At 42.7% G+C, this 27,322-nt stretch overlaps 1 protein-coding gene across 1 annotated transcript in view; it reads right to left on the bottom strand.

Annotated features, from left to right (window-relative positions):
• LOC146344075 (uncharacterized) overlaps nt 1–26,839 on the bottom strand; it is a 90,807-nt gene extending 63,968 nt beyond the window's left edge. The window contains exons 1-10 of the mRNA XM_084856512.1: nt 26,789–26,839; nt 24,795–24,872; nt 24,619–24,711; nt 21,928–22,477; nt 20,435–20,634; nt 19,640–20,049; nt 17,188–17,342; nt 16,882–17,090; nt 15,977–16,116; nt 13,985–14,095 (exon numbers count right to left, since the gene is read on the bottom strand). Of these exons, the coding sequence (XP_084712638.1) occupies nt 13,985–14,095; nt 15,977–16,116; nt 16,882–17,090; nt 17,188–17,342; nt 19,640–20,049; nt 20,435–20,634; nt 21,928–22,477; nt 24,619–24,711; nt 24,795–24,872; nt 26,789–26,839 (1,997 nt within the window). The remainder of the gene's footprint in view (nt 1–13,984; nt 14,096–15,976; nt 16,117–16,881; nt 17,091–17,187; nt 17,343–19,639; nt 20,050–20,434; nt 20,635–21,927; nt 22,478–24,618; nt 24,712–24,794; nt 24,873–26,788) is intronic.
• Nucleotides 26,840–27,322: the final 483 nt, after the last annotated feature.

Genomic DNA, 27,322 nt, shown 5'->3' on the forward strand with positions numbered 1-27,322 from the left:
TGAATACTCAAGCTGTGACCGTGGTTTGTCATGTCATCCAAACCCAGTGAGGGGGGGTTGTTGGTGTGGTTAACAAACCACCCACAACCCTAAAACAGCCCATGGGTTCTGGGTGGTGTCAAAAACCATGCCAATAACCTACCCTCGCTGGACAACACAAGCCGTGGTCGCAGCTTGAATATTTAGAAGCTGCCCAGCACATGCCATGGCCCATCGTGGTTTATTTAAGCCTGCAGTGATGGGTGGGCTGTGGTAATTGTATAAACCCTGACAGTGTGTGAGGGGTATATTATATTGTGAGGTTGAAGGTTTGGACAGGAGAGAGTTAATGGGGCCCAGAATACCTGCAGAAGGTCCTTAATAATCAGTGGCCACGTTGCCAAGCATATATTTTGTTAAGGAAACTACAGGTAAATAAATGGTCCAGGACTGCTAGGAGGTGAGTGGACAAGAAGATTTATCCTTATTCTCCCCTCTCCACCCAAAGGGAGGGGGCCAGCCAGGTGTGAGTGGAAAACAATAGAAGCATATTAGGAGACAGAGTGCATTTTTTGTGTAAGACAGACTGGAGTTCCATCTACATGGAAATGGAATGAGAAGCGCTTTCCAGTTATATCTGGATTTTCATGAAATTGTTTGGTCTGTCTGGGACACACAAAACAAGAAAAGTGAAGTATACACTACCTAAAAAACCTGCTTTCATGGGACACACAGCACTTGAGACCCCCATACTTTGGGGTTGGGTGGGCAGAGTAGAACTAAATGACATCAACCCCATAGGTGCTGCTCAGGGGATGAGAGAGGTTTATTCCCCGCCCATGTCCACCCTCCCCTGCTAAGGGAATTTTACTGGAAGTGCTGAATTAAGCTTCTAGTTTACCACACACCTCTCCCCTCTCATCTGTCAGTGATGAGTCCAAACCCCTTAAGATGTCTGACAGCTCTGATTCTGAATCAGAGTTGGAACAGCTAGATCAGAACCCAGGGGAGGAACCTTCCCTAGAGCCCCAAGACTGGGAGAGATTCCTCCAAAGGCCTTAACAAACAGATGGCCCAGGCTGAGTTGCTGCCTCCCCTCTCCACGGTTAGAACTCAAGTTTCCGAGAAGGAAGAGGAAGAGGGGCTTAACTTGAGAGATGCCAAAGCATGTCGCAAGGCAAAGTGGGTAAAGTTAGGGACAGGACTCAGATGCTCCACCAAGACAGCCACTCTGAGAAGCCAATGTAGGAGGGAGCCACCTAAGGGAGGGGAATCACTGCGAAGCAAGTTTGGCTGTGAGGTTCACAAAGAAACTCAGCAACTTCACTACCCTCCGGTTTGTCTTCTCTAATTAGAGATAGCAGATTAGTTGTTTAGGGCCTGGGGCAGGCTGAGAGCTTCCTTGACTTTGCATTTGTAGAAAGGCTAGTCTTTAGCAAAATAAAGTCGTAATAGCCTGAAGCTTTGACTCTCTGTGGTGTTGATTGCAAAGGGGGAGGATGATCTATTCCAGACATCATCCACCATTGGGATATTGTGAAAGATTAAAAGATACTGCATTATTGTGAATGGGAAATATAGGCTACGTACTGTGAATGGGGAAAGCTGCTACTGCACTATTCTGAATGCCTGAAAGAATGCTATTGCACTCTTCTGAATGGGAAATACAGGCTACCTACTGTGAATGGGGAAAGCAGCTACTGTACTATTCTGAACGCCTGAAACAGCGCTACTGTGATTTTCTGAATGGGAAATACAGGCTACCTACTGTGAATGGGGAAAGCAGCTACTGCACTATTCTGAACGCCTGAAACAGCGCTACTGTGATTTTCTGAATGGGAAATACAGGCTACCTACCGTGAATGGAGAAAGCAGCTACTGTGCTATTCTGAATGCCTGAAACAATACTGTTTCAATACTTGGATAGTGTGAATGGTAAAAAGAGGCTAGATATTGTGAATGGGAAAGCAGCCCTACAGCGAATGGGGAAAAAGAGGGGGGGCGGTCCCACCAGGTCACAGAAATAGGCACACCCAGGATTTAATGCGGGGGGACAGGGGACATTGCAGCAGAACCATGCGGGAGCCACATTTAAGGAAAAGAGGTTCACTAAAAGGACTTTCTGAAAATGCGCCTTTTCCAGAGGGAACATGTGGGGTGGCTGCAGACTGGCGACAGCATCATCTTCCATGAATGACCCTGATGTGCTGTCGATCTGCACTAAATCAGCTGTGTAGATTGGGCCTGGGAGAGCCAGGGCTGAGCTGTAAGCTCAGGAAGGATTTTGGGATGCTGGCTGCCTCTAAGAGATCTGATGTGGGGCAGTGAAATTTGCTGGAGTGTTTCAGCTGTTTGCCTCCATCTACACTCGGCCTCTGTATTTGTAAATAAACTCATATTACAAAACACCCATACGCCTCCTTCCATAAGAAACCAAAGCACGGCACCCTTGGAACAGCTCGCCACTCAGCAGATGGGACAAGCATAACAATATTTTTTTATGTATTTCCCCCTGTCCTAAACCTGTTTTTTTGTCATTAAAAAACCAGATAGCTATCTCAGTCCATAGGGGGGAAAGGGAAATCTACAGTGGGGCTGAGCTATACCTGCATTTGCAAAACAGGAGGGTGAAGTGGGAAGCTGGCATAACATTAAAGCCACAACATCTTTAAACTGGCTCTAACATCATGCTACCTTTTTCTTTCCCCACTTTGTGTGTGTATGTGTGTGTTTTTGTCATCCTCCCTGAGGAAGAGTTCTGAAGCATTTGAAAGCCTGCTGGCTCTATAGTGACATTTAAGTTGATCCTAATAAAAAAGGCTGTGCTAATCTGGATTTTGGATTTAAGTCTGCTCACTGTAACCATTTTCAACAAGCTGTTTCTTAGGTTGCATTTTCATTTGTATTTCAGTCTGTGGCTGAGAGCTGTGATCTTCAGTCCACCCATGGAGGTTTCTGCCTGTGGTGAGACTAGGCCAGTTTGCATGCCCATTTTGAATATTCAAACCACTGCTTGTTGTGTTGTGTGAACCCAGGTGATGGTGGTTCTCTGAGGGTTAAACAACCCTTGCATAGCCCATGGCCTGTTATTTAACCCTCACACAACCCCCGCCGCCTGGATTCATACAACATGGCAAGCCACACCAACCACTGGCTGGGGCTTGCATATTCAAAACAGTGGCCGACACACACCACAGCACCCCAAGGGTCAAGTAACCCATGGCTCATCATGACTTCCAAACTGGCTGGCCCAATCAAGAGCATGCCACCACTAAGCTAAATGCACTGTCGATTGGCTATTGGGCTGCCAGTGCAAATGCTCAGAAACACTTGCGGTGGTGTGGCAAAAGCCAATCCGAGCTGAATTCTATGTTTTTTATTACCAGCGTGAGAACTATTAGCTTGTCATAGGCTGAGGTGACTAGAAGTTGACACTGGCTGACTAAAAACCATGATTTCTGTGAGCTGAAATGATCATGTGAATTAGCAGCCATCACAGTTCTATAGTTACTCTTGCAAGGAAGAGAAAAAATCCAAACTTACAGGAGCCCTGGGGCTAGCATAATGCTATGCTTACAGCATACTGCCAGACACTGTTCTGAAACTAGTGTTCATTGTTGTTCAGTCGTTCAGTCGTGTCCGACTCTTCGTGACCCCATGGACCATAGCATGCCAGGCCTTCCTGTCCTGCGCACTCTCCCAGAGTGTGCTCAGGTTCATATTCATTGCATCGGTGATGCTATCTAGCCATCTCATCCTCTGCCGTCCCCTTCTCCTTTTGCCTTCAGTCTTTCCCAGCATCAGGGTCTTTTCCAGAGAGTTTTCTCTTCGCATTAGGTGGCCAAAATATTTGAGCTTCAGCTTCAGTATCTGTCCTTCCAATGAGCACTCAGGGTTGATTTCCTTTAGGATGGACTGATTTGACCTCCTTGCAGTCCAGGGGACTCGTAAGAGTCTTCTCCAGCACCACAGTTCGAAAGCATCAATTCTTCGGCGCTCAGCCTTCCTTATAGTCCAGCTCTCACAGCCATACATTACTACTGGGAAAACCATAGCTTTGATTAGACGGACCTTTGTTGGCAAGGTGATGTCTCTGCTTCTTACTATGCTGTCTAGGTTTGCCATAGCTTTCCTCCCAAGGAGCAAGCGTCTTTTAATTTCATGGCTACAGTCACCGTCTGCAGTGATCTTGGAGCCCAAGAAAGTAAAATCTGTCACTGCTTCCAATTCTTCCCCTTCTATGTGCCAGGAAGTGATGGGGCCAGATGCCATGATCTTAGTTTTTTTAATGTTGAGTTTCAAACCAGCTTTTGCACTCTCCTCTTTCACCCTCAACAAGAGGCTCTTGAGATCCTCTTCACTTTCTGCCATTAGGGTGGTATCGTCTGCATATCGGAGGTTGTTGATAATTCTCCCAGCAATCTTAATTCCGACCTCTGATTCATCCAACCCGGCATTTCTCATGATGTACTCCGCATATAAGTTAAATAAGCAGGGTGACAATATGCAGCCTTGTCGTACTCCTTTCCCAATTTTGAACCAGTTGGTTGTTCCTTGTCCGGTTCTTACTGTTGCTTCTTGACCCTTGTACAGGTTTCTCAGGAGACAGGTAAGGTGGTCTGGTACTCCCATCTCTTTAAGAATTTGCCAGAGTTTGTTGTGATCCACACAATCGAAGGCTTTAGCGTAGTCAATGAAACAGAAATAGATGTTTTTCTGGAATTCTCTTGCTTTCTCCATGATGCAGCGAATGTTGGCGATTTGATCTCTAGTTCCTCTGCCTCTTCGAAACCCAGTTTGTACTTCCGGTAGTTCTCGGTTCACATGCTGCTGAAGCCTAGCTTGTAGGATTTTGAGCATCACCTTGCTGGCATGTGAAATGAGCGCAATTGTGCGGTAGTTTGAACACTCTTTGGCATTGCCCTTCTTTGGAATTGGAATGTAAACTGACCTTTTCCAGTCTTGCGGCCATTGCTGAGTGTTCCAAATTTGTTGGCATATTGAATGCAGCACTTTAACAGCATCATCTTTTAGGATTTTAAATAGCTCAGCTGGAATACTGTCATCTCTGCTAGCTTTGTTGTTACTAATGCTTCCTAAGGCCCACTTGACTTCACTCTCGAGGATGTCCGGCTCAAGTTCAGTGACCGCACTATCATGGCTATCAAGGACATTACTATCATGGCTATCAAGGACATTAAGATCTTTCCTGTATAGTTCTTCTGTGTATTCTTGCCACCTCTTCTTAATCTCATCTGCTTCTGTGAGGTCCCTGCCTTCTTTGTCCTTTATCATGCCCGTCTTTGCACAAAACGTTCCCTTGAGATCTCCAATTTTCTTGAAGAGATCTCTAGTCTTTCCCATTCTGTTGTTTTCCTCGATTTCCTTGCATTGTTCATTTAAGAAGGCCTTCTTGTCTCTCCTTGCTATTCTCTGGAAATCTGCATTCAGTTGGATATATCTTCCCCTTTCTCCCTTGCTTTTTGCTTCCCTTTTTTCCTCAGCTACTTGTAAAGCCTCATCAGACAGCCACTTGGCTTTCTTGCATTTCTTTTTCTTTGGGATGGATTTCGTTGCTGCCTCCTGAACAATGTTACGGACCTCCGTCCATAGTTCCTCAGGCACTCTGTCTATCAGGTCTAATCCCTGAAATCTATTCCTCACTTCCACTGTATATTCATAAGGGATATGATTTAGGTCATACCTGAATGGTTTAGTGGTTTTCCCTACGTTCTTCAATTTCAGCCGAAATTTTGCAAGAAGCAGCTCATGATCTGAGCCACAGTCAGCTCCAGGTCTTGTTTTTACTGACTGTATGGAGCTTCTCCATCTTTGGCTGCAAAGGACATAATCAATCTGATTTCGATATTGACTATCTGGTGATGTCCATGTGTAGAGTCGTCTCTTGTGTTGTTGGAAAAGAGTGTTTGCTATGATCAGCGTGTTCTCTTGGCAAAACTCTATTAGCTTTTGTCCTGCTTCATTTTGTACACCGTGGCCATGCCTGCCTGTTATCCTGTTGATTTCTTGACTTCCTACTTTAGCATTCCAGTCCCCTATGATGAAGAGGACATATTTTTTTGGTGTTAGTTCTAGAAGGTGTTGGAGGTCTTCATAGAACCGATCAACCTCAGCTTCTTCGGCCTCAGTGGTTGGGGCATAGACTTGAATTACTGTGATGTTGAATGGTTTGCCTTGGATTCGTACTGAGATCATTCTATCATTTTTAAGATTGTACCCCAGTACTGCTTTTCCCACCCTTTTGTTGACTATGAGTGCTACTCCATTTCTTCTAATGGATTCTTGGCCACAATAGTAGATATGATGGTCACCTGAATTAAATTCGCCCATGCCTGTCCATTTTAGTTCACTGATTCCCAAGATGTCGATGTTCAATCTTGCCATCTCATGTTTGACCACCTCCAGCTTACCTTGATTCATTGATCTAACATTCCAGGTTCCTAAACAATATTGTTCTTTACAGCATCGGATTTTCTTTTCACCACCAGACACATCCACAGCTGAGTGTCCTTTCGGCTTTGGCCCAGCAGCTTCACTCTTTCTGGCGCTACTTGGAAATACCCTCTGCTCTTCCCCAGTAGTATATTGGACACCTTCCGACCTGAGGGGCTCATCTTCCGGCGTCATATCTTTTAGCCTTGTGATACGTTCCATGGGGTTTTCTTGGCAAGAATACTGGAGTGGGTTGCCATTTCCTTCTCCAGTGGACCACATTTTGTCAGAACTCTCTGCCATGTCCTGTCCGTCTTGGGTGGCCCTGCACAGCATAGCTTATGGCTTCACTGAGTTACGCAAGCCCCTTTGCCACAACAAGGCAGTGATCCATGAAGGGGATCACTTCATAGTGTTCATAGAATCATAGAATAGTGGGGTTGGAAGGGGCCTACAAGGCCATCGAGTCCAACCCCCTGCTCAATGCAGGAATCCAAGTCAGAGCATCCCTGACAGATGGCTGTCCAGCCTCGTCTTGAACGCCTCCAGTGTGGGAGAGCCCACCACCTCCCTAGGTAATTGGTTCCATTGTCATATTGCTCTAAGAGTCAGGACGTTTTTCCTGACGTTCAGCCGGAATCCGGCTTCCTGTAACTTGAGACCATTATTCCGTGTCCTGCACTCTGGGATGATCAAGAAGCGATCCTGGCCTTCTCTGTGACAACTTTTCAAGTACTTGAAGAGTGCTATCATATCTCCCCTCAGTCTTCTCTTCTCAAGGCTAAACATGCCCAGTTCTTTCAGTCTCTCTTCATAGGGCTTTGTTTCCAGTCCTCTGATCATCTTTATTGCCCTCCTCTGAACCCTCTCCAGTTTGTCTGCATCCTTCTTCAAGTGTGGTGCCCAGAACTGGACACAGTACTCCAGATGAGGCCTAACCAGTGCTGAGTAGAGGGGAACTAGTACTTCCCGGGATTTGGAAGCTATGCTTCTATTAATGCAGCCCAAAAGAGCATTTGCCTTTTTTGCAGCCACATCACATTGTTGGCTCATATTCAGCTTGTGATCGACAACAATTCCAAGATCCTTCTCGCTTGTAGTGTTGTTGAGCCATGTATCCCCCATCTTGTAACTGTGCATTTGGTTTCTTTTTCCTAGGCGCAGAACTTGGCATTTATCCCTATTAAATGTCATTCTCTTGTTTTCTGCCCAGCGCTCCAGTCTATCCAGATCACTTTGAATTTTGTTTCTGTCTTCCAAGGTATTAGCTATCCCGCCCAATTTTGTGTCATCTGCGAATTTGATCAGCATTCCCTGCACCTCCTCCTCCAAGTCATTAATAAAAATGTGGAAGAGCATTGGGCCCAGGACTGAGCCCTGTGGTTCCCCACTCGTTACCTCTGCCCAATTTGAGAAGGTCCCATTGATAAGCACTCTCTGAGTCCGATTCTGTAGCCAACTGTGGATCCACCGGATCGTTGTTTTATCTAGCCCACTTTGAACTAGTTTGCTCATCAGGATATCATGGGGCACTTTGTCGACAGCTTTGCTGAAGTCGAGGTATATGATGTCTACAGCATTCCCACAGTCTACAAGAGAGGTTACTTGATCAAAAAATGAGATCAGATTTGTCTGGCAGGACTTGTTTTTGACAAATCCATGTTGGCTTTGAGTAATCACGGCATTGTTTTCAAGGTGCTTCCAGATGGATTGTTTTATCTGCTCCAGAATTTTCCCTGGGATTGATGTCAGACTGACTGGTCTGTAGTTCCCAGGTTCCTCCTTTTTACCCTTTTTGAAGATAGGGACAACATTAGCCCTCCTCCAGTCATCTGGCACTTCCCCCATCCTCCATGATTTCTCAAAGGGAATAGACAGCAGTTCTGAGAGTTCTTCTGCCGTTCCTTTATTACTCTAGGATGCAGTTCATCTGGCCCTGGAGATTTGAACTCATTCAAAGTAATTAGGTGTTCCTTGACCATATGCCTATCGATCTCAAGCTGCAATCCTGCCCCTTCAGCCTGCACTTCGCCTTTGCCAGGGGGGTCATAGACCCTCTTTTGGGAGAAGACTGAGCCAAAGTAGGAATTGAGCAGCTCTGCCTTTTCTTTGTCATCTGTTATAGTTTTGCCATCCTTATTTAATAGCTGAACAACCATTTCTTTCCTCTGCCTTTTAATATGCACGTAGCTGAAGAAAGCCTTTTTGTTGTTTTTAGCATCCCTCGCTAACCTCAGCTCGTTTTCAGCTTTAGCCTTTCTGATGCCATCCCTGTAATTCTGTGCTACCTGCCTGTACTCTTCCTTTGTTACTTGGCCTTCTTTCCACTTCCTATACGTGTCCTTTTTTGTTTTCAGGTCATCCCTAAGCTTTTTGTGAAGCCACATTGGCTTCTTCTGTTGTCTTCCACCTTTTCTTCTTGTTGGAATTGCTTGTGATTGTGCCTTGAGAATTTCCTTTTTTAAAAGCTCCCACCCATCTTGGACTCCTTTTCTTGTTAGCGTCGCTTGCCATGGGACCTTACTGATCATTGTTCTGAGTTTATTAAAATCAGCTTTCCTAAAATCCAGGGTACGCGTTTGACTACACTCGGCTTTTGCTTCCCTTAGAACCAAGAACTCAAGTACAACATGGCTGCTTTCCCCCAGAGTTCCTGTGACTGCCACTTTATCCACTAAGTCATCTCTGTTGGTTAGGATCAAGTCAAGGATAGCCGATCCTCTAGTTCCTTCCTCTACTTTCTGTAGGAGGAAATCATCTGCCACACAAGTCAGGAATTTCCTGGAGGGGCCATGTTTTGCAGAATTTGTCTCCCAACCAATATCGGGAAAATTGAAGTCCCCCATTACAGTACATCATGCTTCCTTAAAACATTGGCTATTTCCTTTTCAAAAGTTTCATCCTCTTCTTCTCCTTGGTTGGGTGGCCAGTAGTAGACTCCGACCACCAGGTTCCTTTTATTCTTTGCTCCATTTATTTTGATCCAGATGCTCTCGATGGGGCTACCAAGCTCATCCTCCTGTATTTTTGTGCAGAGATATGTATTTTTCACATACAGTGCAACTCCACCTCCCTTTCTGTTCCTCCTGTTCTTTTTGAACAAGTTATATCCTTCAATTGCTGTATTCCAGTCATGAGAATTCCATGGAATTCATGGAATTCTGTATTCCAGTCATGAGTGTTACTACTCTTGAGGCTACTGTATTGTGGAGTAGTGCTGTATTAGTACAAAAGGACCAGTGATGGCCTAAGACCTTTTGGTGTCAAAGGCAGCATATTCAAATAGTGCCCTCTGTGGTAGTAAAAAAAAATGCAATCATAGAGCTAAATAATGAATAATATGCTCCCCTTTAATAATACACCAAAATCTACCACCTGAGGTGGCTTGCCTTAACCAGCCTATTAGTACAAGCAGCCCTGCAGGGCACTAGGAAACTTTGCTGTGCATCATCTTAATGGCAAAAGGTGTTGTTGTTGGTGATAACAGATAATACATGATTTGCACAAACATCTTTTCCTAGGTAAATCTTTTTCCTAGGAATGATTCTATTACAGTCAGGGCCAGAAATATTGGAACAAGGATAACTGTTTTGGCAGTTGGCCTCTGTACACCACCACATTGAAGTTGAAAGGAAACACACCCAGTTGGGAGCGAAGTCAGGACCTTCAGCTTTAATTCAAGGGGTTTGACAAAAGTGGGGCACTAACCATTCAGGAAGGTCAGCCAGTGGCATACACACACACCCCATCGTTGGTGGCTCATAAGTAATGGAATGAATGGGTGACAAGCAGCTGCATGGCCAGGTGTGGCCTGTTTCCTGGGCTGTTGTTGTTGCTCAGTCGTTCAGTCGTGTCCGACTCTTCGTGACCCCATGGACCATAGCACGCCAGGCCTTCCTGTCCTGCGCTCTCTCCCGGAGCGTGCTCAAGTTCATATTCATTGCATCCGTGATGCTATCTAGCCATCTCATCCTCTGCCGTCCCCTTCTCCTTTTGCCTTCAGTCTTTCCCAGCATCAGGGTCTTTTCCAGGGAGTTTTCTCTTCGCATTAGGTGGCCAAAATATTTCAGCTTCAGCTTCAGTATCTGTCCTTCCAATGAGCACTCAGGGTTGATTTCCTTTAGGATGGACTGATTTGACCTCCTTGCAGTCCAGGGGACTCGTAAGAGTCTTCTCCAGCACCACAGTTCGAAAGCATCAATTCTTCGGTGCTCAGCCTTCCTTATAGTCCAGCTCTCACAGCCATACATTACTACTGGGAAAACCATAGCTTTGATTAGACGGACCTTTGTCGGCAAGGTGATGTCTCTGCTTCTTACTATGCTGTCTAGGTTTGCCATAGCTTTCCTCCCAAGGAGCAAGCGTCTTTTAATTTCATGGCTACAGTCACCGTCTGCGGTGATCTTGGAGCCCAAGAAAGTAAAATCTGTCACTGCTTCCATTTCTTCCCCTTCTATATGCCAGGAAGTGATAGGGCCAGATGACATGATCTTAGTTTTTTTAATGTTGAGTTTCAAACCAGCTTTTGCACTCTCCTCTTTCACCCTCAACAAGAGGCTCTTGAGATCCTCTTCGCTTTCTGCCATTAGGGTGGTATCGTCTGCATATCGGAGGTTGTTGATAATTCTCCCGGCAATCTTAATTCCGACCTCTGATTCATCCAACCCGGCATTTCTCATGATGTACTCTGCATATAAGTTAAATAAGCAGGGTGACAATATGCAGCCTTGTCGTACTCCTTTCCCAATTTTGAACCAATCGGTTGTTTCATCTCTGGTTCTTACTGTTGCTTCTTGACCCTTGTACAGGTTTCTCAGGAGACAGGTAAGGTGGTCTGGTACTCCCATCACTTTAAGAATTTGCCACAGTTTGTTGTGATCCACACAATCAAAGGCTTTAGCGTAGTCAATGAAGCAGAAATAGACGTTTTTCTGGAATTCTCTTGCTTTCTCCATGATGCAGCAAATGTTGGCGATTTGATCTCTAGTTCTTCTGCCTCTTCGAAACCCAGCTTGTACTTCCGGTAGTTCTCGGTTCGCATACTGCTGAAGCCTAGCTTGTAGGATTTTGAGCATCACCTTGCTGGCATGTGAAATGAGCGCAATTGTGCGGTAGTTTGAACACTCTTTGGCATTGCCCTTCTTTGGAATTGGAATGTAAACTGACCTTTTCCAGTCTTGCGGCCATTGCTGAGTGTTCCAAATTTGTTGGCATATTGAATGCAGCACTTTAACAGCATCATCTTTTAGGATTTTAAATAGCTCAGCTGGAATACTGTCATCTCTGCTAGCTTTGTTGTTACTAATGCTTCCTAAGGCCCACTTGACTTCACTCTCTAGGATGTCCGGCTCAAGTTCAGTGACCGCACTATCATGGCTATCAGGGACATTAAGATCTTTCCTGTATAGTTCTTCTGTGTATTCTTGCCACCTCTTCTTAATCTCATCTGCTTCTGTTAGGTCCCTGCCTTCTTTGTCCTTTATCATGCCCATCTTTGCACAAAACGTTCCCTTGAGATCTCCAATTTTCTTGAAGAGATCTCTAGTCTTTCCCATTCTGTTGTTTTCCTCGATTTCTTTGCATTGTTCATTTAAGAAGGCCTTCTTGTCTCTCCTTGCTATTCTCTGGAACTCTGCATTCAGTTGGGTATATCTTCCCCTTTCTCCTTTCCTTTTCGCTTCCCTTCTTTCGTGAGCCTCATCAGACAGCCACTTGGCTTTCTTGCATTTCTTTTTCTTTGGGACGGATTTCGTTGCTGCCTCCTGAACAATGTTACGGACCTCCGTCCATAGTTCCTCAGGCACTCTGTCTATCAGGTCTAATCCCTGAAATCTATTCCTCACCTCCACTGTATATTCATCAGGGATATGATTTAGGTCATACCTGAAAGGTTTAGTGGTTTTCCCTATGTTCTACGTTTCCTGGGTACCCCATGACCAATCAAGCAGATAAAAGTCTGGAGGTGGTTCTGAGTGTTACGTTTGCATTTGGTAGCTGTTCACTGGAACCCCCAATATGAGGTCCAAAGAGGTGTCCATGCAAGTGAAGGAGGCCATCATTAGGCTGAGGAAACAACATAAACCCATCAGAGAGATAGCAGAAACAGTGGGAGTGGCCAATACAACAGTTTGGAACATCCTGAAAAAGAAGGAATTAACTGGCAAGCTCAGCAACAGCAAAAGGCCTGGGAGACCACGGAAGACAACTAAAGTGGATGACCGCAGAATTCTGCTCATGGTGAAGAGGAACCCTTTCATAACATCTAGCCAGGTCAAGAATGCTCTTGAGGAGGTAGGCATGTCACTGTCAACATCTACAGCCAAGAGATGACTTTATGAATGTAAATACAGAGGCTTCACAACAAGGTGCAAACCACTGGTAACGCTCAAGAACCAAAAGGCCAGATTAGCCTTTGCCAGCAAACACCTAAAAAAGCCTGCCCAGTTCTGGAATAAGATTCTTTGGAATGATGAAACCAAGATTAACTTGTACCAGAATGATGGGAAGAGAAAAGTAGGGAGAAGGAAACGAACAGCTCATGATCTAAAGCATACCACATCATGTGTCAAACATGGTGGAGGCAGTGTTACGGCATGGGCATGTATGGCTGCCAATTGAACCGGGTCACTAGTGTTTATTGATGACCTGACCGCTGACAAAAGCAGCAGGATGAATTTATAGGGCTGTACTTTCTGCTCAGATTCAGCCGAATGCTGCCAAACCGATAGGACGCCGCTTCACATTGCAGTTGGATAATGACTCAAAACATGCAGCAAAAGCTACCCAAGAGTTTCTGAAGGCAAAGAAGTGGGATGTTCTTCAATGGCCAAGTCAGTCACCTGATCTCAACCCAATAGAGCATGCTTTTCACTTACTGAAAACAAGACTGAAGGCAGAAAGACCCACAAACGAGCAGCAGCTGGAAGCAGCTGCAGTAAAGGCCTGGCAAAGCATCTCGAGGGAGGAAACTCAGCATTTGGTCATGTCCCTGGGTTCCAGACTTCAGGCAGTCATTGACTGCAAAGGATTTTCATCCAGGTATTAAAGGCGAGCCTTAAGTTTGAAATGATATTGGTTTGTTCCATTACTTATGAGCCACCAACGATGCGTGTGTGTGTATGCCACTGGCTGTCCTTCCTGAATGGTTAGTGCTCCATTTTTGTCACACCCCTTGAATTACAGCTGAAAGTCCTGACTTCGCTCCCATCTGGGTGTGTTTCCTTTCAACTTCAATGTGGTGGTGTACAGAGGCCAACTGCCAAAACAGTTATCCTTGTTCCAATATTTCTGGCCCTGACTATATATCATTTAATTTTCCTTTGTGTTCTCTTGTTGAATGACCAGAATGTGGCCTGAATAAATGGGCAGATTAGCCTTGTGCTTGCTTAGAACATCCTCAGTCAGTCCAGGCAGCTAGTAAAAGGCTGTTCTTACATCTTTAAATGACAACATATATCAGATAAATTATTCTCACTAGTCTCCACCCTCAGTATGTTCTCTGTGATGAAGCATGATCAATGCAAATTAAGCCACAAAAAATTACTAAACTTACAAGGCCTGACAGTGTTGGATATGTTCCAAAATCTCTTCATCATTGTGAGTTTTAAATGCCTGCTTTCTTCTTTTATGTAGCCTTTCTGGAACATCCTTTGAGCTGATTATTCTGGCCAAATCAGAACATGGGAAAAAAAGCTTTAAAGCATATTTCAAGATCACATGTATGTGACAGTGAATGCCAGAAATCATGTGGTTGTTGACCAGCATGACTGATGAATATTGATAATCGTAATCCCAATCTTCAGCAGTCAAAAGTGTATCTCTGGCAATTAAGAAAATTATCATTCTTTTAAAAGCCATACACAAAATGTGCCTGGGGTTGTCAACATTCTCATATGATTGTTGTCAATCACAAATTTCTGACATTCACTCTAACATATTATATTAAATATACTAAAGTTTCTATCAAATGAGTTGTATCCAGTGTTAATTGAATGTAAATCCCATTCATTTCAGTAAGTCTACTGTAAGTAGGGTTAACATTGGATACAACCCTAAAACTTCTCACTTCCATCTTTTTGTCACGCTGGGGGTTTAGCATAACAGAAATGACAAACTAACATGGTGGTGCCATCAGCAATATTAACACTGCCAAGAAGACAATGGTGCTTTTTAATCGTATGTGGTGATGCAAAAAACCCATACCATTTTGGAAAATGAGCCTGAGGCTTGCTTTACGTGGAAGGCTAATCTGGAGGTGTAATGCCAGATCCACTATCCTCTGAAATGGTTACTGCTGTCACTGGGCTGGTTCAGATGTGGTACCAAAACATGTTTTGGCACCACAGGAACAAGCCTCAGGCTCATTTTCCAAAATGGTATGGGTTTTTGGCATTGCCACATGCGATTAAAAATCACCGTTATCTTATCAGGAGTGTTAGTATTTCTTTTCTCCTGTTTTATAGGTTGGATCCAGATGTAGTCATACTTAACTACACCCATTGAAATCAATGGGTCTACTCTAAGTATGACTAAGACTGGGTCCAACCCTATATGTTTTATACAGTTTCCTATATGTTTTATACAATTTCCATAGCATTAAATGTCACTGAATGGCCATCTCACCCTCCAGACCAGAGGTGTTGAACCTCTTTCAGCCCGAGGGCCGAATTCCATTTCAGAGAAGCTCTCGGGGCCACATTCTAGTGGTGGGTAGGGCTGAAGGCAAACGGGATGGGATGGGGGCAAAAAATACCAGCATATGTTAGCTTAGAGTTCTTACTGCCAGTAACTAAGCCTTAGGAGAAACATTTCAACCTGTTAGAATGGGGGGGGGGAGACTGCAGAAAAGCTGGAAAAACACCAAACAACTGGTATTAGGGGAAGGGAGTGTGGCCTCTGGGGAACCCTGGAGGGCCAGACTGGTTCTGCACCCCTGCTCCAGGCCTTTATGCCCATTTGTTGTGTTGACAGAAGAAGCTGGAAGTCAATGTAGAAATGGTATTTTAGAAGGTTTATTGGAAGTGTAAAGCACGTGATTGTCTCATATGATGTTATGCCTGGTGGAGAGAAGATCAGACTTTGGGAAGGTTTGCATTGTTTCTTGAGAAGGAAGCCTCACTATAGTATAGTTTTAGTCAACACACACACACACTTGCCAAAACATAAGAATGATTTGCTGCATCTACTTAATCCAGCATTCTGTTACTAATATAGGCCAATCAGATACTACTAGGAAGTGTATAAGCTTATTAATAAGTTTATTATTAATTCCCAGTATTTGGTAGTCACAGGTATATGATCTCTAAACATGAAGTTCTGTTCTCAGTGATAATGTTTAATACCCATGGAAAGGCATATTATCCATGAAACTGCCTAATCCTCCTTGCATCAGTACACCAGAAATTATTTTCTGCCCTATTTCTTAAGCTTTTGATTAATTAAAGCATCATGGGAAAGCCAATTGGATACTGAAGTCTAATGGAACCTAGCCTTACAATCACATCATTCTTCACCATTTTCCTAACAAGTAATTTACATGGCTGACCTGTTAAAGTGGTTGATAGCAATTTTCTGAAAGTCATTGCAAAGGCACTCAAGGTAGTAGGCATGGGATCGATTGCTGGTGGGGCTGATTCCATCTTTTCCCCAGCTAACGTTCTTGCAGTAGATATTTGTGTGACGTAGCTGTAAAGATAATCTTCCATATCAACTACCAAAGCAAGCAAACAGCTAAGTGAACAGTGCTGAAAAGGATACCTACTGGAATTAAAGATGTGGTATTTGATTTCTACTAATGTGTTTAGGGTTAGGATGTTGGTGTATAGACAGAAAAAAGATGAAGGGATGATATTTGTATGTGCTTTGTAGGGTTCTACCTGGTCATGAAAGTCTCTACCTTGCTTCCATTGGACTTTCATTCATGTTTAGGTCCAGAGGATGAGAAATAAGTATGGCTCAAGAAACTCAGTGCCTAGTGAGAAGGAGAGGTGGTGGAAGTAGTGGTAGGTAGGAAGAGGAACAAAGCTTTAAAAAGCATATCTGATTAAGCTTGCAAATCCAAACAATAGGATTAAAATAATTGAAATTAAGGCCAAATGTGTGTATGTGGAAATGTATATAACAGTATTTAGAAATGTTATCTGAAAAAACCAGAAATGTTGACTTACTGGAAGGCAAGGTGCAGAAAATGCTGTTGGTCCACTATGTAAAAGTGCAGTGATAAACAGGAATAACAGTATTTTGCCTACTGACAATGTGGTCTTTGGCAGATTAGGGAAAGAATATTCCTAATGTTATACCCGAGCAGCTGCACTGTCCAAGAAAGAGACTGCAGAATTCCTTGCAATGTTATAGGATGACATGGTACAACTCTCAGATCCCATGTTGCATTATGGATGGCCTCTTGAAATATTTCCAACCTAGAAAATTGGGATGTTCTGATTAACCTACCCTAGAATGAATGCTTTTCACAAAGGTCTGATGTGCTTCGTGCATTGTTTTGTTGATCTCTGTTCTCAGTGGGTGGATGTCAATATATTTTGATGCCTGCGGACTTGACAGACCACACTGCAGGTCGGTGATATTTCTTTTGAAGCAGTGACAATGATCCTCACAAGGTCCCTGGACCTGGAATCCTTGATCCACTTCTTGTTGCAAAACTTGCAGAACAGAAATAGTTTTACTTAAACTACTAGAATACCTCCCCCTCCCCCTTAATAAAGCAATATTAAACTTTATTTTGAATGTCCTCCTCACCTGTTTTGAGCAGTGTGGTGGCAGCTTCTTGGCCAAGAGCAATTGGGGCATATTCTTGAAATATCTTATGCAGTTTCTGAAAAGACACCAGCCATTTGTTCTTAGCTTGTTGCCTGCGAGTAGGATCTTTGCTGAATATATCTCTGTACGCTGTGCTGTGTAGACAACATGAAATATTGTGAGAAATAGCCTGCAAACTCAAATTTTGCCCTGAAAGCAGCTGACTACACATGTCCACTTGGGAGTAATTCCCATTCACTTGCACTGCATTTACTCAGCACGGAGCCAAGGTTTTTTTTTTAAAAAGGAAGCTTGTTGATATTGGGAGACTCCACCCATATATGCCTGAACTAATGCCATTTCTCATCTGCCACACAAAAGTGGTTCATTTATTTTTTGTAGATGCCACTTTAATTGGCTGTGTGTGCTGTGCGGGGAGCAAATTTGATTTTATGAAAACACGATTTTTAACTGAATTGCATTGGAAAGCGTCTCTGTATAGATGGGACCTGGGTTTTGGCACTGAAACTTCTCTTGGTTGCCCCCTGTGGAACCCCCTCCTGGTTCTCTCAGTGGCTTTCAATAAGGGCTGGGACCAGGCTATCCAGAAGACCACATTCTCCATTATGAACGTGCCTGGGTTTTAAGATAATCAGGGGAGTCCCATCTCTTGGTGCCACCACTATCAGAGGCACACTTGATGGGAACATGAAGGAGGTCCTTCTCAGTGGCTGCTCCCAGCTTTGGAACTCCCTGCCAAGGGAGGTGAGGCTAGTTCAATTTCTGTTAACCTTCCACCAGCAGGCAAGACATTTTTATTCAGGCAGGCTTTTGGCAACTAAGCTTATTTGCTACTGAATTGAGTCTTCCTGTGGTGAGTGCTGTTATTTATTTCTTATTGATTTTTTTTACTTGCTTTTTAGTTTTATTTGTGTTTCATTTAATGCATTTTTATTGGATGTGTTTTAGTTGATTTTTAATGTTTTAATGTAACTGTCATTTTTTCTGTATTTTATTGTTAGCTTATTGTTTATCGAGTGGTTTAAAAATGTAATAAATAAATAAATACAATTTTAATGGAAAGGTGGGATATAAATGTAATAAATAAATTTAAACAATTATTCTGGAGAAGTTGTCTGAGTAAGGTGTGAGTGGTACAGCTCTACAGTGGTTCTGCTGTATTTGGATGACAGTTTCTAAAATGTGGTGGTGACGAATTTCTCTTCAACCCCATGTCATTTATACTTGGCAGTTCTGCAGGCCTCCATCTTATCCCCCATGCTATTTAACATCTACATGAAACCACTGAGTGAGGTCACCTGGAAATGATGACATGCACCTCTATCTCTCTTTTTCATCAGACCCAGGTGAGGCAGTGGAAGTGCTTTATTTAGGGCACAATCCTGTGCAGATAGGCGGCCACCTCCGAACTCGGAGGTGACCACCTATCCAGTGCAGGGCAGGAGAAGCATGGAGGGGATCATTCCCTCCGTGCTTCTCCTGCCCTGAATTTTCAGCTAGACAGCTGATTGCAGCTGTCCAGCCAAGGGAGAGCTAAGCAGAGGAGGAGGCGGCTGCTGTACAACACGTTGGATGTGTCGTACAGGCATTTCTGCCTTCACCGTCCTGGAACACACACCCCTTCCAGAATACCCGATTTTGGCAGCTCTGTGCTCCTCTTGCGAGTGCGGAGCACAGGGCTGTTCTGCGCTGCCTGTGAGGCAGCATGGAATGGGGGGAAGGTTGGTTCTCCAGGAACTGACCTCAGAGCACGGGCTCTGAGGTCGGTTTCCGGAAAACAGGATATCCTATGGCCATCTAGCCGCTGACTAGCAGCCATAGGATTGCTCCCTTATTTATTTACGTACTTATTTAATATCCTGCCTTTCCACTAAAAATATTGCTCAAGGCAACTAACAATAATACAAAACAGATAAAATGTGGCTATGTTTTAATTATGTAACATCAATTAAAACATATCAGTTAAAAAAAACATCGGTTACAAAGAAATAAGAAACGAACAACACCCACCAGGTCAGTGAACAAGACAGCTTAGCAACCAGAAGTCTGCCTGAATAAAAAATGTATTTGCCTGCCAGCAGAAGGATAATAAAGTTGGAAATTGTGAGTTTCCCGGAATGGTTTTCATTTTTACTTGTAGCAGGCAGGTAAAAAACAGCAACTTTTTCTTTTTAGAAAATCCTTTTAAATATTTTAACCTGCTAACTATATACACTAGTTAGTTTATATTACACTTCATCTGAGTGGTTTTAAAAGCTGTTTTTATTCAATTTTAATACTGCATGTTTATTTTTATCTTTGTGTACACAACCTTGGGTTAAGGCTTGCTTCAAGAAAGACAGTATACAGTATAAATATCATCATCATCATCGTAAAGAAAGAGTAGGAAAAGAACGTTATTCTGTAGTTGAAAAATCAAAAGTCAACCAACCTAATAGGCTGAAGCCTGTAAACTGCAGGGATGCAGTTTTCATCCATCCTATACCATTGACTAAGAAGCTGAAGTTCTCTCTCATATTCAGCTACAGTCTTTGGGGGGAGTAGAGAAGTATTAGGCAAGTCTTGCCCATCTGGATTAATAATTTCATAATCCTTCTTGCTTTTTGGCTCAGCTTCAAGTTCTTTTGGTACATCAGAGCCCAGGACATCTTGACTAACATCACTTTGAATATCATCTTTTTTGTCTACTCGAGTTTCTTCCTTCAAACCACCAGACAAGATATGCTTTGATGTTTTGGTACTCAGCTTCATGTGTTCAACTGTGGCTTTAATTACCTCAAAATTCTCCTTGGTTATTATTTCTGGGAGAGAGGGATCATCATGCTTTTGTCCAATGAAAACCTGAAATAGAAATAGTAAAGAAAATAGGTTTACAGAAAACAAATACAGCCCTGATGCACTTATTGTTCTGTGAAGCCAGTGGTATTCCATACTGTGTCAATAAGCAGATGACCTGATCAAGCAAATGCTACCAGGGATGATCCAGGTGCAACAAATTTTGTTTTGATGTGTGGCTCTGCTTTTTCTTCTCTTCAATAAATTTGTAATGTAAATGGGTTCATAAAGCAGAAAAAGCAAGGCACTGAAATGACATTGAGGTTGCAATCTTTTTTATACTTACCTGGGAGTAAGCCCCATTTAAAACAATGGGACTCTGAATGGATATGTACAAAACTGCACTGTAAAAAACAAAATGCTTAACACATGCAATTGTATGCCAACTTACAACAAAGGTTTGGAATCCCAATTGCTGGCATTTCCTTAACGTCTTCATATGTAGGGATGCCATATGATGACCATTAGTGATACCATCTTTTATCCCCCACCTCAGGTCCACCATCCGGAAATCATAATCTCTCTCTTTACAATAGCTGTACAGCCAAGGAAAGGACTTCTCCATTAATGCATTTCGTTCTACTTCTGAATCTGATTAAAATAATGACACATATTGCCTAAATCACTTTATGCTGATGAAAAGCAACCCTTTACAGCATCTGGAGATAAAGAAACAAATGTCAGTCTTCCAGTGTTTTATAAACTGTATAGTCAGTATGCAGAACTTCAGTGTTATTGCTTACCATTTCCCATGACTACAGAAGTGACGTAACTTGTGCAGAACAAGCAGATGTATGCAGATTTGCTGAACTTGCATAATTAATGGAGAATCTGGTAGACACTATGGAATCCCAGGAAACCACATTATATTTTTAAAAGAAACAAGTTTCTAGTTCTTATAGGAACATAAGAAATTGCCTAATACTGAGTCCGACCCTTGGTCTATCTAGCCCACTATTGTCAACACTGACTGCTGGCAGTTCTCCAAGTCCTCAGACAGGGGTCTTTCATCCCAGCCCTACCTGGAGATGCAGGGGATCAAACCTGGGCCTTCTGCATGCCAAGGATGTGCTGTACCACTGAACTACAACCCTTCCCCACTTACTTGGGATTTAATGGGTCTTACTTCTGAGTAGACATGTATAGGATTGCATTGTCAGTTAGAGTCTTATAAAACTAAAGGGGTTCTGAATGAGGCTTCCCTGGAGTCAGAAAGAAGAACTGCTTTTACTGAGAGAAGAATTCACAAACTGGAGACAGACTACAGTACATTTTAGAGAGTTGAGGGATACTTTGAAAAAGCATTTACTGCTCTTGGTATGTGCATCTGTCCCACTTTTGTCACTGACAGGTTTTTGTATTGTTTGAAAATCCTATTTGACCAAAGGTAATAGAAATGTAAGTGTTGTAAGCCATGGGAAGCGATGCCTCTCTCCTATTTAAAAAATGTATGTCTCCAGCTTTACTTTTCCAACACCTGACTGTTTCTACAAACATTGCCTCCCATGTATATGGATCCCAACCCTCCTTCGCAAATTTTGAGATAAAGTTCTTGGAATAAAAGAACTAATCTAAAGTCTGCATTAGTAACTACCTTCCTGTATAAACATTTCCAGTGGGGAAGTCAGCAAAAACAACAGAGTTTTGTGGCACTCTTAAAACTAACAAGGTTACTGTGACATAAGCTTTCATGGACTCACACCTGATGAAGTGGACTCTAGTCCATGAAAGGTTTTATATATATTCTCATATATATATGAGAATGACTTTAAGGTGCCACACAAGACTCCTTGTGGAAATATATTCTAGTATTTGGATTTTTCTGCTTTTAGATTAGATTTGAGATCTTTTTTGAACACAAGCGTCCAATCCTCCTGGCTGTACCTTGGTAGCCTCCACAAATATAGATTATGAAGATTTTCTTTCTGGATGAATACGGCAAATTGATTTGTCCGCTAATTACAGCCCTGTTTCTGTCACCGTCTGCAGGGCTGCCCTGATAACATTTTGTATCATTAGTTGTTCCCTGGTTTTTCAGCAAGGGAGCACTAAAAGATTTTATTTTTTCAGTCTGGGTTTTCAGATGTGGTGGTGCAGTTAAAGATGAAGATCCATTGTGAGCAGCTCTGTCTGCTTCTTTATCTTTTGAAGCATTTACACCTGATAACCACAGAGAATCTGATAACATGCTTCTGTTGATTTTCTTTTCATCAGTTGCCCCAGTGTTTTCCAAATGAATTATTTCAGCACTTGTTTGTGTTTGGAGGAGCCATTTGTTTGTAAGCATTGATCTCTGTGTTTCTGCTTCCTTGTGTCTGGAATTTAATTCCTTTTTAGTCAGTCCAGGGGTCTCATCCCAACCCAGAGATTCATCTGAGCAGACACTGAAAGATGCACGGTCACATTGGAAGTAATCTATAGTGTTTGCTTCAAGCTAAAGGAAAAAACAGACTCACAATTAGTTAAACAGCCTTTCTCAATTACTATTTAAATAAAATATATAGTGATGACTGATGAGCATGGATTTCTGGAACTCAGCCTACACACAAAATGTGCATTGCCTTCAGTGGAAGTAGCACATAAAAGAGCTGCAGGAGTAGGATGGAAGAGGAAGCTTAAATTATGCTTTCATGATTTTAAAGCTTTCTTAATTTGAAGTACTTTACGTAGCACCAATGTTATCTGCAAGGATCTTGATCTGGAAAGGGTAACAATGCAGAGGGGGTAGATATAGATGCGGTTGCAGGTCACATGTCCCAAAAAGCCAGGGCTCTGGGGAACTTAGACTGATCAAGACTGAGCAGTGTGCTTAGACACTGGGCATCTCTACACCAGCCTAAAATTCTGCATTTAAAATGGGGCTTTCTGCTTCCGTTTTAAATGCAGGATCACCACTGACTCCCTTTACATGTGTTTCCTCCCCCCGCCCTTCTCCCCGTATCTGAGTCTTCCATTATCTTTCATTGATCTCACTCCTCTTCTTCCCGCTTTAACTCTTTTGACAGAGGAAACTGAAGTGGAACACAGTGGGATAATTTGATAGCTCATTATCTGTGATCTATTTAAAAACGGAACAAAGGGCATTTAGTGCAGGAGGTGCCTTGGATGATCACAGCATCAAGAGCCCGCAAACGTCCGTGAAGGAGCAGTCTCAATCGCAGGATAAAGCTCAGTGTGAAGGAGCCCACTGCCTGATTACTCCTACTTGGCTCCTCATGCAAGTGGGAGCAGCCACGGTTTGTTGTTGGCTGATGACTCTAGCTTGCCTGGGGAGAGACAAGCCGGAATTCCTGGTTCAGAGGTTACAATAAACAAACTATGGTGGTCCTTGGTGAGCAGAAGGTAGATGTCCAGATCTCTAGCCTAGCCTTGCCTCCCAGAAGCCCCTTCTAGCATGGCCAATGGGCAGGAATTCTGGGAGTTGAATTCCAAAACATCTGGAATCTACCTTCTGCCTACCACTGTGTTAGCTGCTCCGGTTTACAGGTGGTCCAAAGTGGGAGAGATCTGGCAGCAGGCACAAGCACGCTGCTTGTAAACATAAGCTAGGATTCTTGGGAACCCTGGCTTATCATCGCATCCAAATGCAGCCTATATCTATTATTGGTATCACATGGCACTGTAGTATACATCTGCTTCCTCAAAAGATTCAAGAGCTGTGTTATTCTGCATAAGTGGAGCGGTGCCAATTTCTCATCCCTTGGAGTTACATTTATTTATTTATAACACAAATTCTCTCTTTTGGGGGCTGTTCAGCAGTGAAATAGACTGCCTCAGGACAGGGATGGCCCATGACATTTTGCTGCCTGAGGCAAAGGACAAGATGGCGCCCCCTCTCCAAAGCCAACCAGACCGGCAGTTGAATCTTCCTTTGACATTGGCAGTGGACAGCATCCTCCACTACACCTGAAGGCAGCAAGCTAGCTTAGGCGTGCTGGGCAGGCCACATGACCCCACAGCTTTTTTTCTCCAATACCTTGCTGCCACCTCCCAGCATCTGCTGCCTGAAGCAACTGCTTCACTCTGTCTAATGGTAGGGCCTCAGGAGGTGGTGGGTTCTCCTTCGCTGGAGATATTCAAGCAGAGGCAGGATGGCCACCTGTCATGGATGTTGTAGCTGCATCCTGCACTGCAGATCCTGCACTGAGCAAGAGTTGGACTAGATGACCTCCAAGGCTGGATCCTATTTCTCTGACCAAGTTCTCACAATCAGCAGATGAGGTGGTAAACCTCTACCTGGAGGACTGTACTACTTCAGACTGTAGTTGTGGGTGGAAGTTAGAACTGAGACGATGGAATGTTTCTCTATATAAAAACATTCCCTGTGTATATAAAACTAGATGTCGGGGGAGGAAGATGTCTAGCCTAGCCTTCTCCTAGGCATACTAGGTTTCTCTGTATGGGAATTGTTTTTCAGTGGGAGGCATTCTTTCATGTCAGCTTTCACCTGTCATTTGATGTACAGCTGAGACAAGTTTACCACCTCATCTGCTGTTTGGTGGCATGGAGGCGACGGGGCTGGGGCTAAATCTGTAGCTGAACTAGCAGTGTTGTTTGTCTGGTGATGTGTCTTACCCTTCGAATAAATGTATCTGGGTTTCTCAAGTATGGTTGATTTTTATTCGATGTGTGATTCAACCTTTTAGCAAAATGGAAATACATGTGGTGCTAGAGGCAAGGAAAGCAGATGTTAGAGAAACGTTGCATTCCAGCCCTTCCAAAAATGTTAAAGGCAAGAATTAATCACCTACCTTTAAGTGCGTCCGCACTTGTGTGTCTGTTTCTTCCGTTATTTTCATATATGGTATGTGCGAACGACATTTTAGTTTCTAGAAGTAATTCAGTATTTAAATTAAAAGCAATGCCTCATCAGTAAACTCCCCAATTAACCATTTAAGCTTTTTATTTTAACTGGTTATGTTCATAACACACAAAGAAGGTGATACTAATGTCTCCTTCAGCACTCTATATAGGGGCCTGAGCTGTAACAAGATTTTTCTCCCCTCACGAAAAGTACCTCTGTTCTCTGTGATTTTTAAGAGGATTTGTTTTGCAATTGTCTTTGAAGAGGGCATTAAAGAAAGGTGGTGTGGGCCGTGCTTTCCTCTGTACCCGGCATTCAGGCTGATGAGGACTTCAGAACCCCCCCCCCCCACTGCACCTTTGGCATAATTGCTCCCTTCAAATCAACCTTCATCTTAGTAACAGTGAAGTTCTCACATAACTAATCAGATTTGGCTATGTGATATCATTCACAGGAAACAAAGCTAATTCAGAGTGAAGTAATACTTCCTGAATAGACCTTGCCCTCACTCTAAATTATTTTCATTTGCCCCAAGTTATGTTATCAGATAGCCAAATATGATTGGCTACATGATGATGTCACCTTTATGATAAGAAGGAAAATATTAACACACGCATGATGCTAAGCCCTAGCCAATTGCAGCTGGGAACACCATTAGAGAGTCAAATCTTTACATTTTTAGTGAAAATAAACGCCATAAAATATACATTATGATATTCTCAAGGCAGCTGTACTGTGTTTGTGCATCTAGGTTTTTTCTCTCTTGTTCCTATGGGTGTTTTTTTAATCTCTCACTTCAAATAAGGTTTTATTGGAGTTCATCATGCTTCATGAATATAACATTCTTCTGCATTAGTGCTGTTCAGTTCTCAGGATCTTTTACTACTCTGTATAGGCTTCTAAATGTCATGGAATGTGACGCCAAGCAACAAAGAACACACACAAGGAAAGTGCACAGGTGTGTTGTAGCACTGCGCGCTATGTGCACGAATTACAACCACAAACTGCTGTGAAGATTTGCCCCCACCCCCAGTCCTAGAAAAATTTCAGCAGACACCCATGCTCAGTTTGTTCTGGTTCAAGTTTCAACAGAGACTTTCAGATAATGGTTCAGGGAAAAAAAGTTCATTCCAGGTTTTAGTTCATTTCACTTTGACTCACTGGGTCAAATCCCTAAACACACTTACTAAGCATCAATCCCTAAACACACTTACTAGGGAGTAAGTCTCATTAAATACAGTGTGACTTACTTTCAAGCAAATGTGCATTGGTTTCTACTACACATAATGTAAATTATATCATTATTCAAATATACATACAGTCATCACATTCTCCATTGATCTCTTGTGAATTGGAGGTAAAACAGTTGTTTCTTTATCACCCTGTAGAAAAACAATACAGCATAAAATCTTGCCTATTCTCCAATTTTGCAAGAATTTATTCATTTGAGACCAGTAGAAGTAATTATTTGCATTGTTGTAAAGCTAGACAAGTATATATAGCTTCTGTAAATTGTCTGTACCAATTTTATTAAAACTAATCTATGCCCAGTGATAAAAAAAATTGATTCCTTGTTGACTTCATTATGTGTATGTTCTCACTGACTCTGCTTTTTAATATGTAGCTTAGTATTTGTATACAAAGTATGTGGAAAAATAATTAAAATTTTCTTTGAAACTTAAGAACAACCCCCTTGAACCAATCTTCTACTGTAAATAAGCTAAAGTACATGTATCTGGAATAATCACAAGCTTTTCCCCTCCCCTCCTCTTCCTCTGCTATCTAGTTCTAATACCCGATTCGTAATGTGTTTCCCTCCACCTCTCAAAATTTCAGGCTGAAATAAATATATATTAGAACAGAAACATATATAAACAAAAATAGCTTAAAATTACATGTTGAATCTAACATTTCACTGTGATGTCTTCATATGGTACTTACTGTATGTAAAGGCTTCTGAGGCAATTTTCCTTTTGTATAAGCTGTTGGCATAGTTTTTGCACAGATGTTTAATATGCAAATACAGAAAGCTCTTTTTGAAAAAGGTTCTATTTCATTGCCTCTTCGGCATTACCAGATTGTTTTAGCTTTCTCTTCCACTAGGAATCAGTTAATCATAATCCAAACATATCTCTGAGTATCTTTTTATGCCTCCTTCCAGAGATATAATTTTACTTAGAAGGTAACAGTAAAAGGTAGCTCACTGATCTCATTACAGGTACTCTTGTGTAACGAATATATTATCAACAGATCACAAACCTCTATCATTCTTCTTTTCCGAGTTTGTATTTGAGAAGTACAAACTTTGAGATGTGTTTACAAAATACCCATGAAGTACCAGGGGTGTTCAGTCTCATGGATGCTTCCAAACAGCAAACAAAAAAATAATCTCCTCTTCCCTTATTTTCCTTCTCCTCTTCTTGGCTTATGGAAGTGGATGAGTTTACTGGTTAGGGTTCTCAGGCAGCGCTAACC

Source organism: Heloderma suspectum, chromosome 5 (assembly GCF_057233095.1).
Source record: "Heloderma suspectum isolate Gila_16-S chromosome 5, 16-S_ref, whole genome shotgun sequence".
In the NCBI taxonomy this organism is placed as follows: Eukaryota; Metazoa; Chordata; class Lepidosauria; order Squamata; family Helodermatidae; genus Heloderma; species Heloderma suspectum.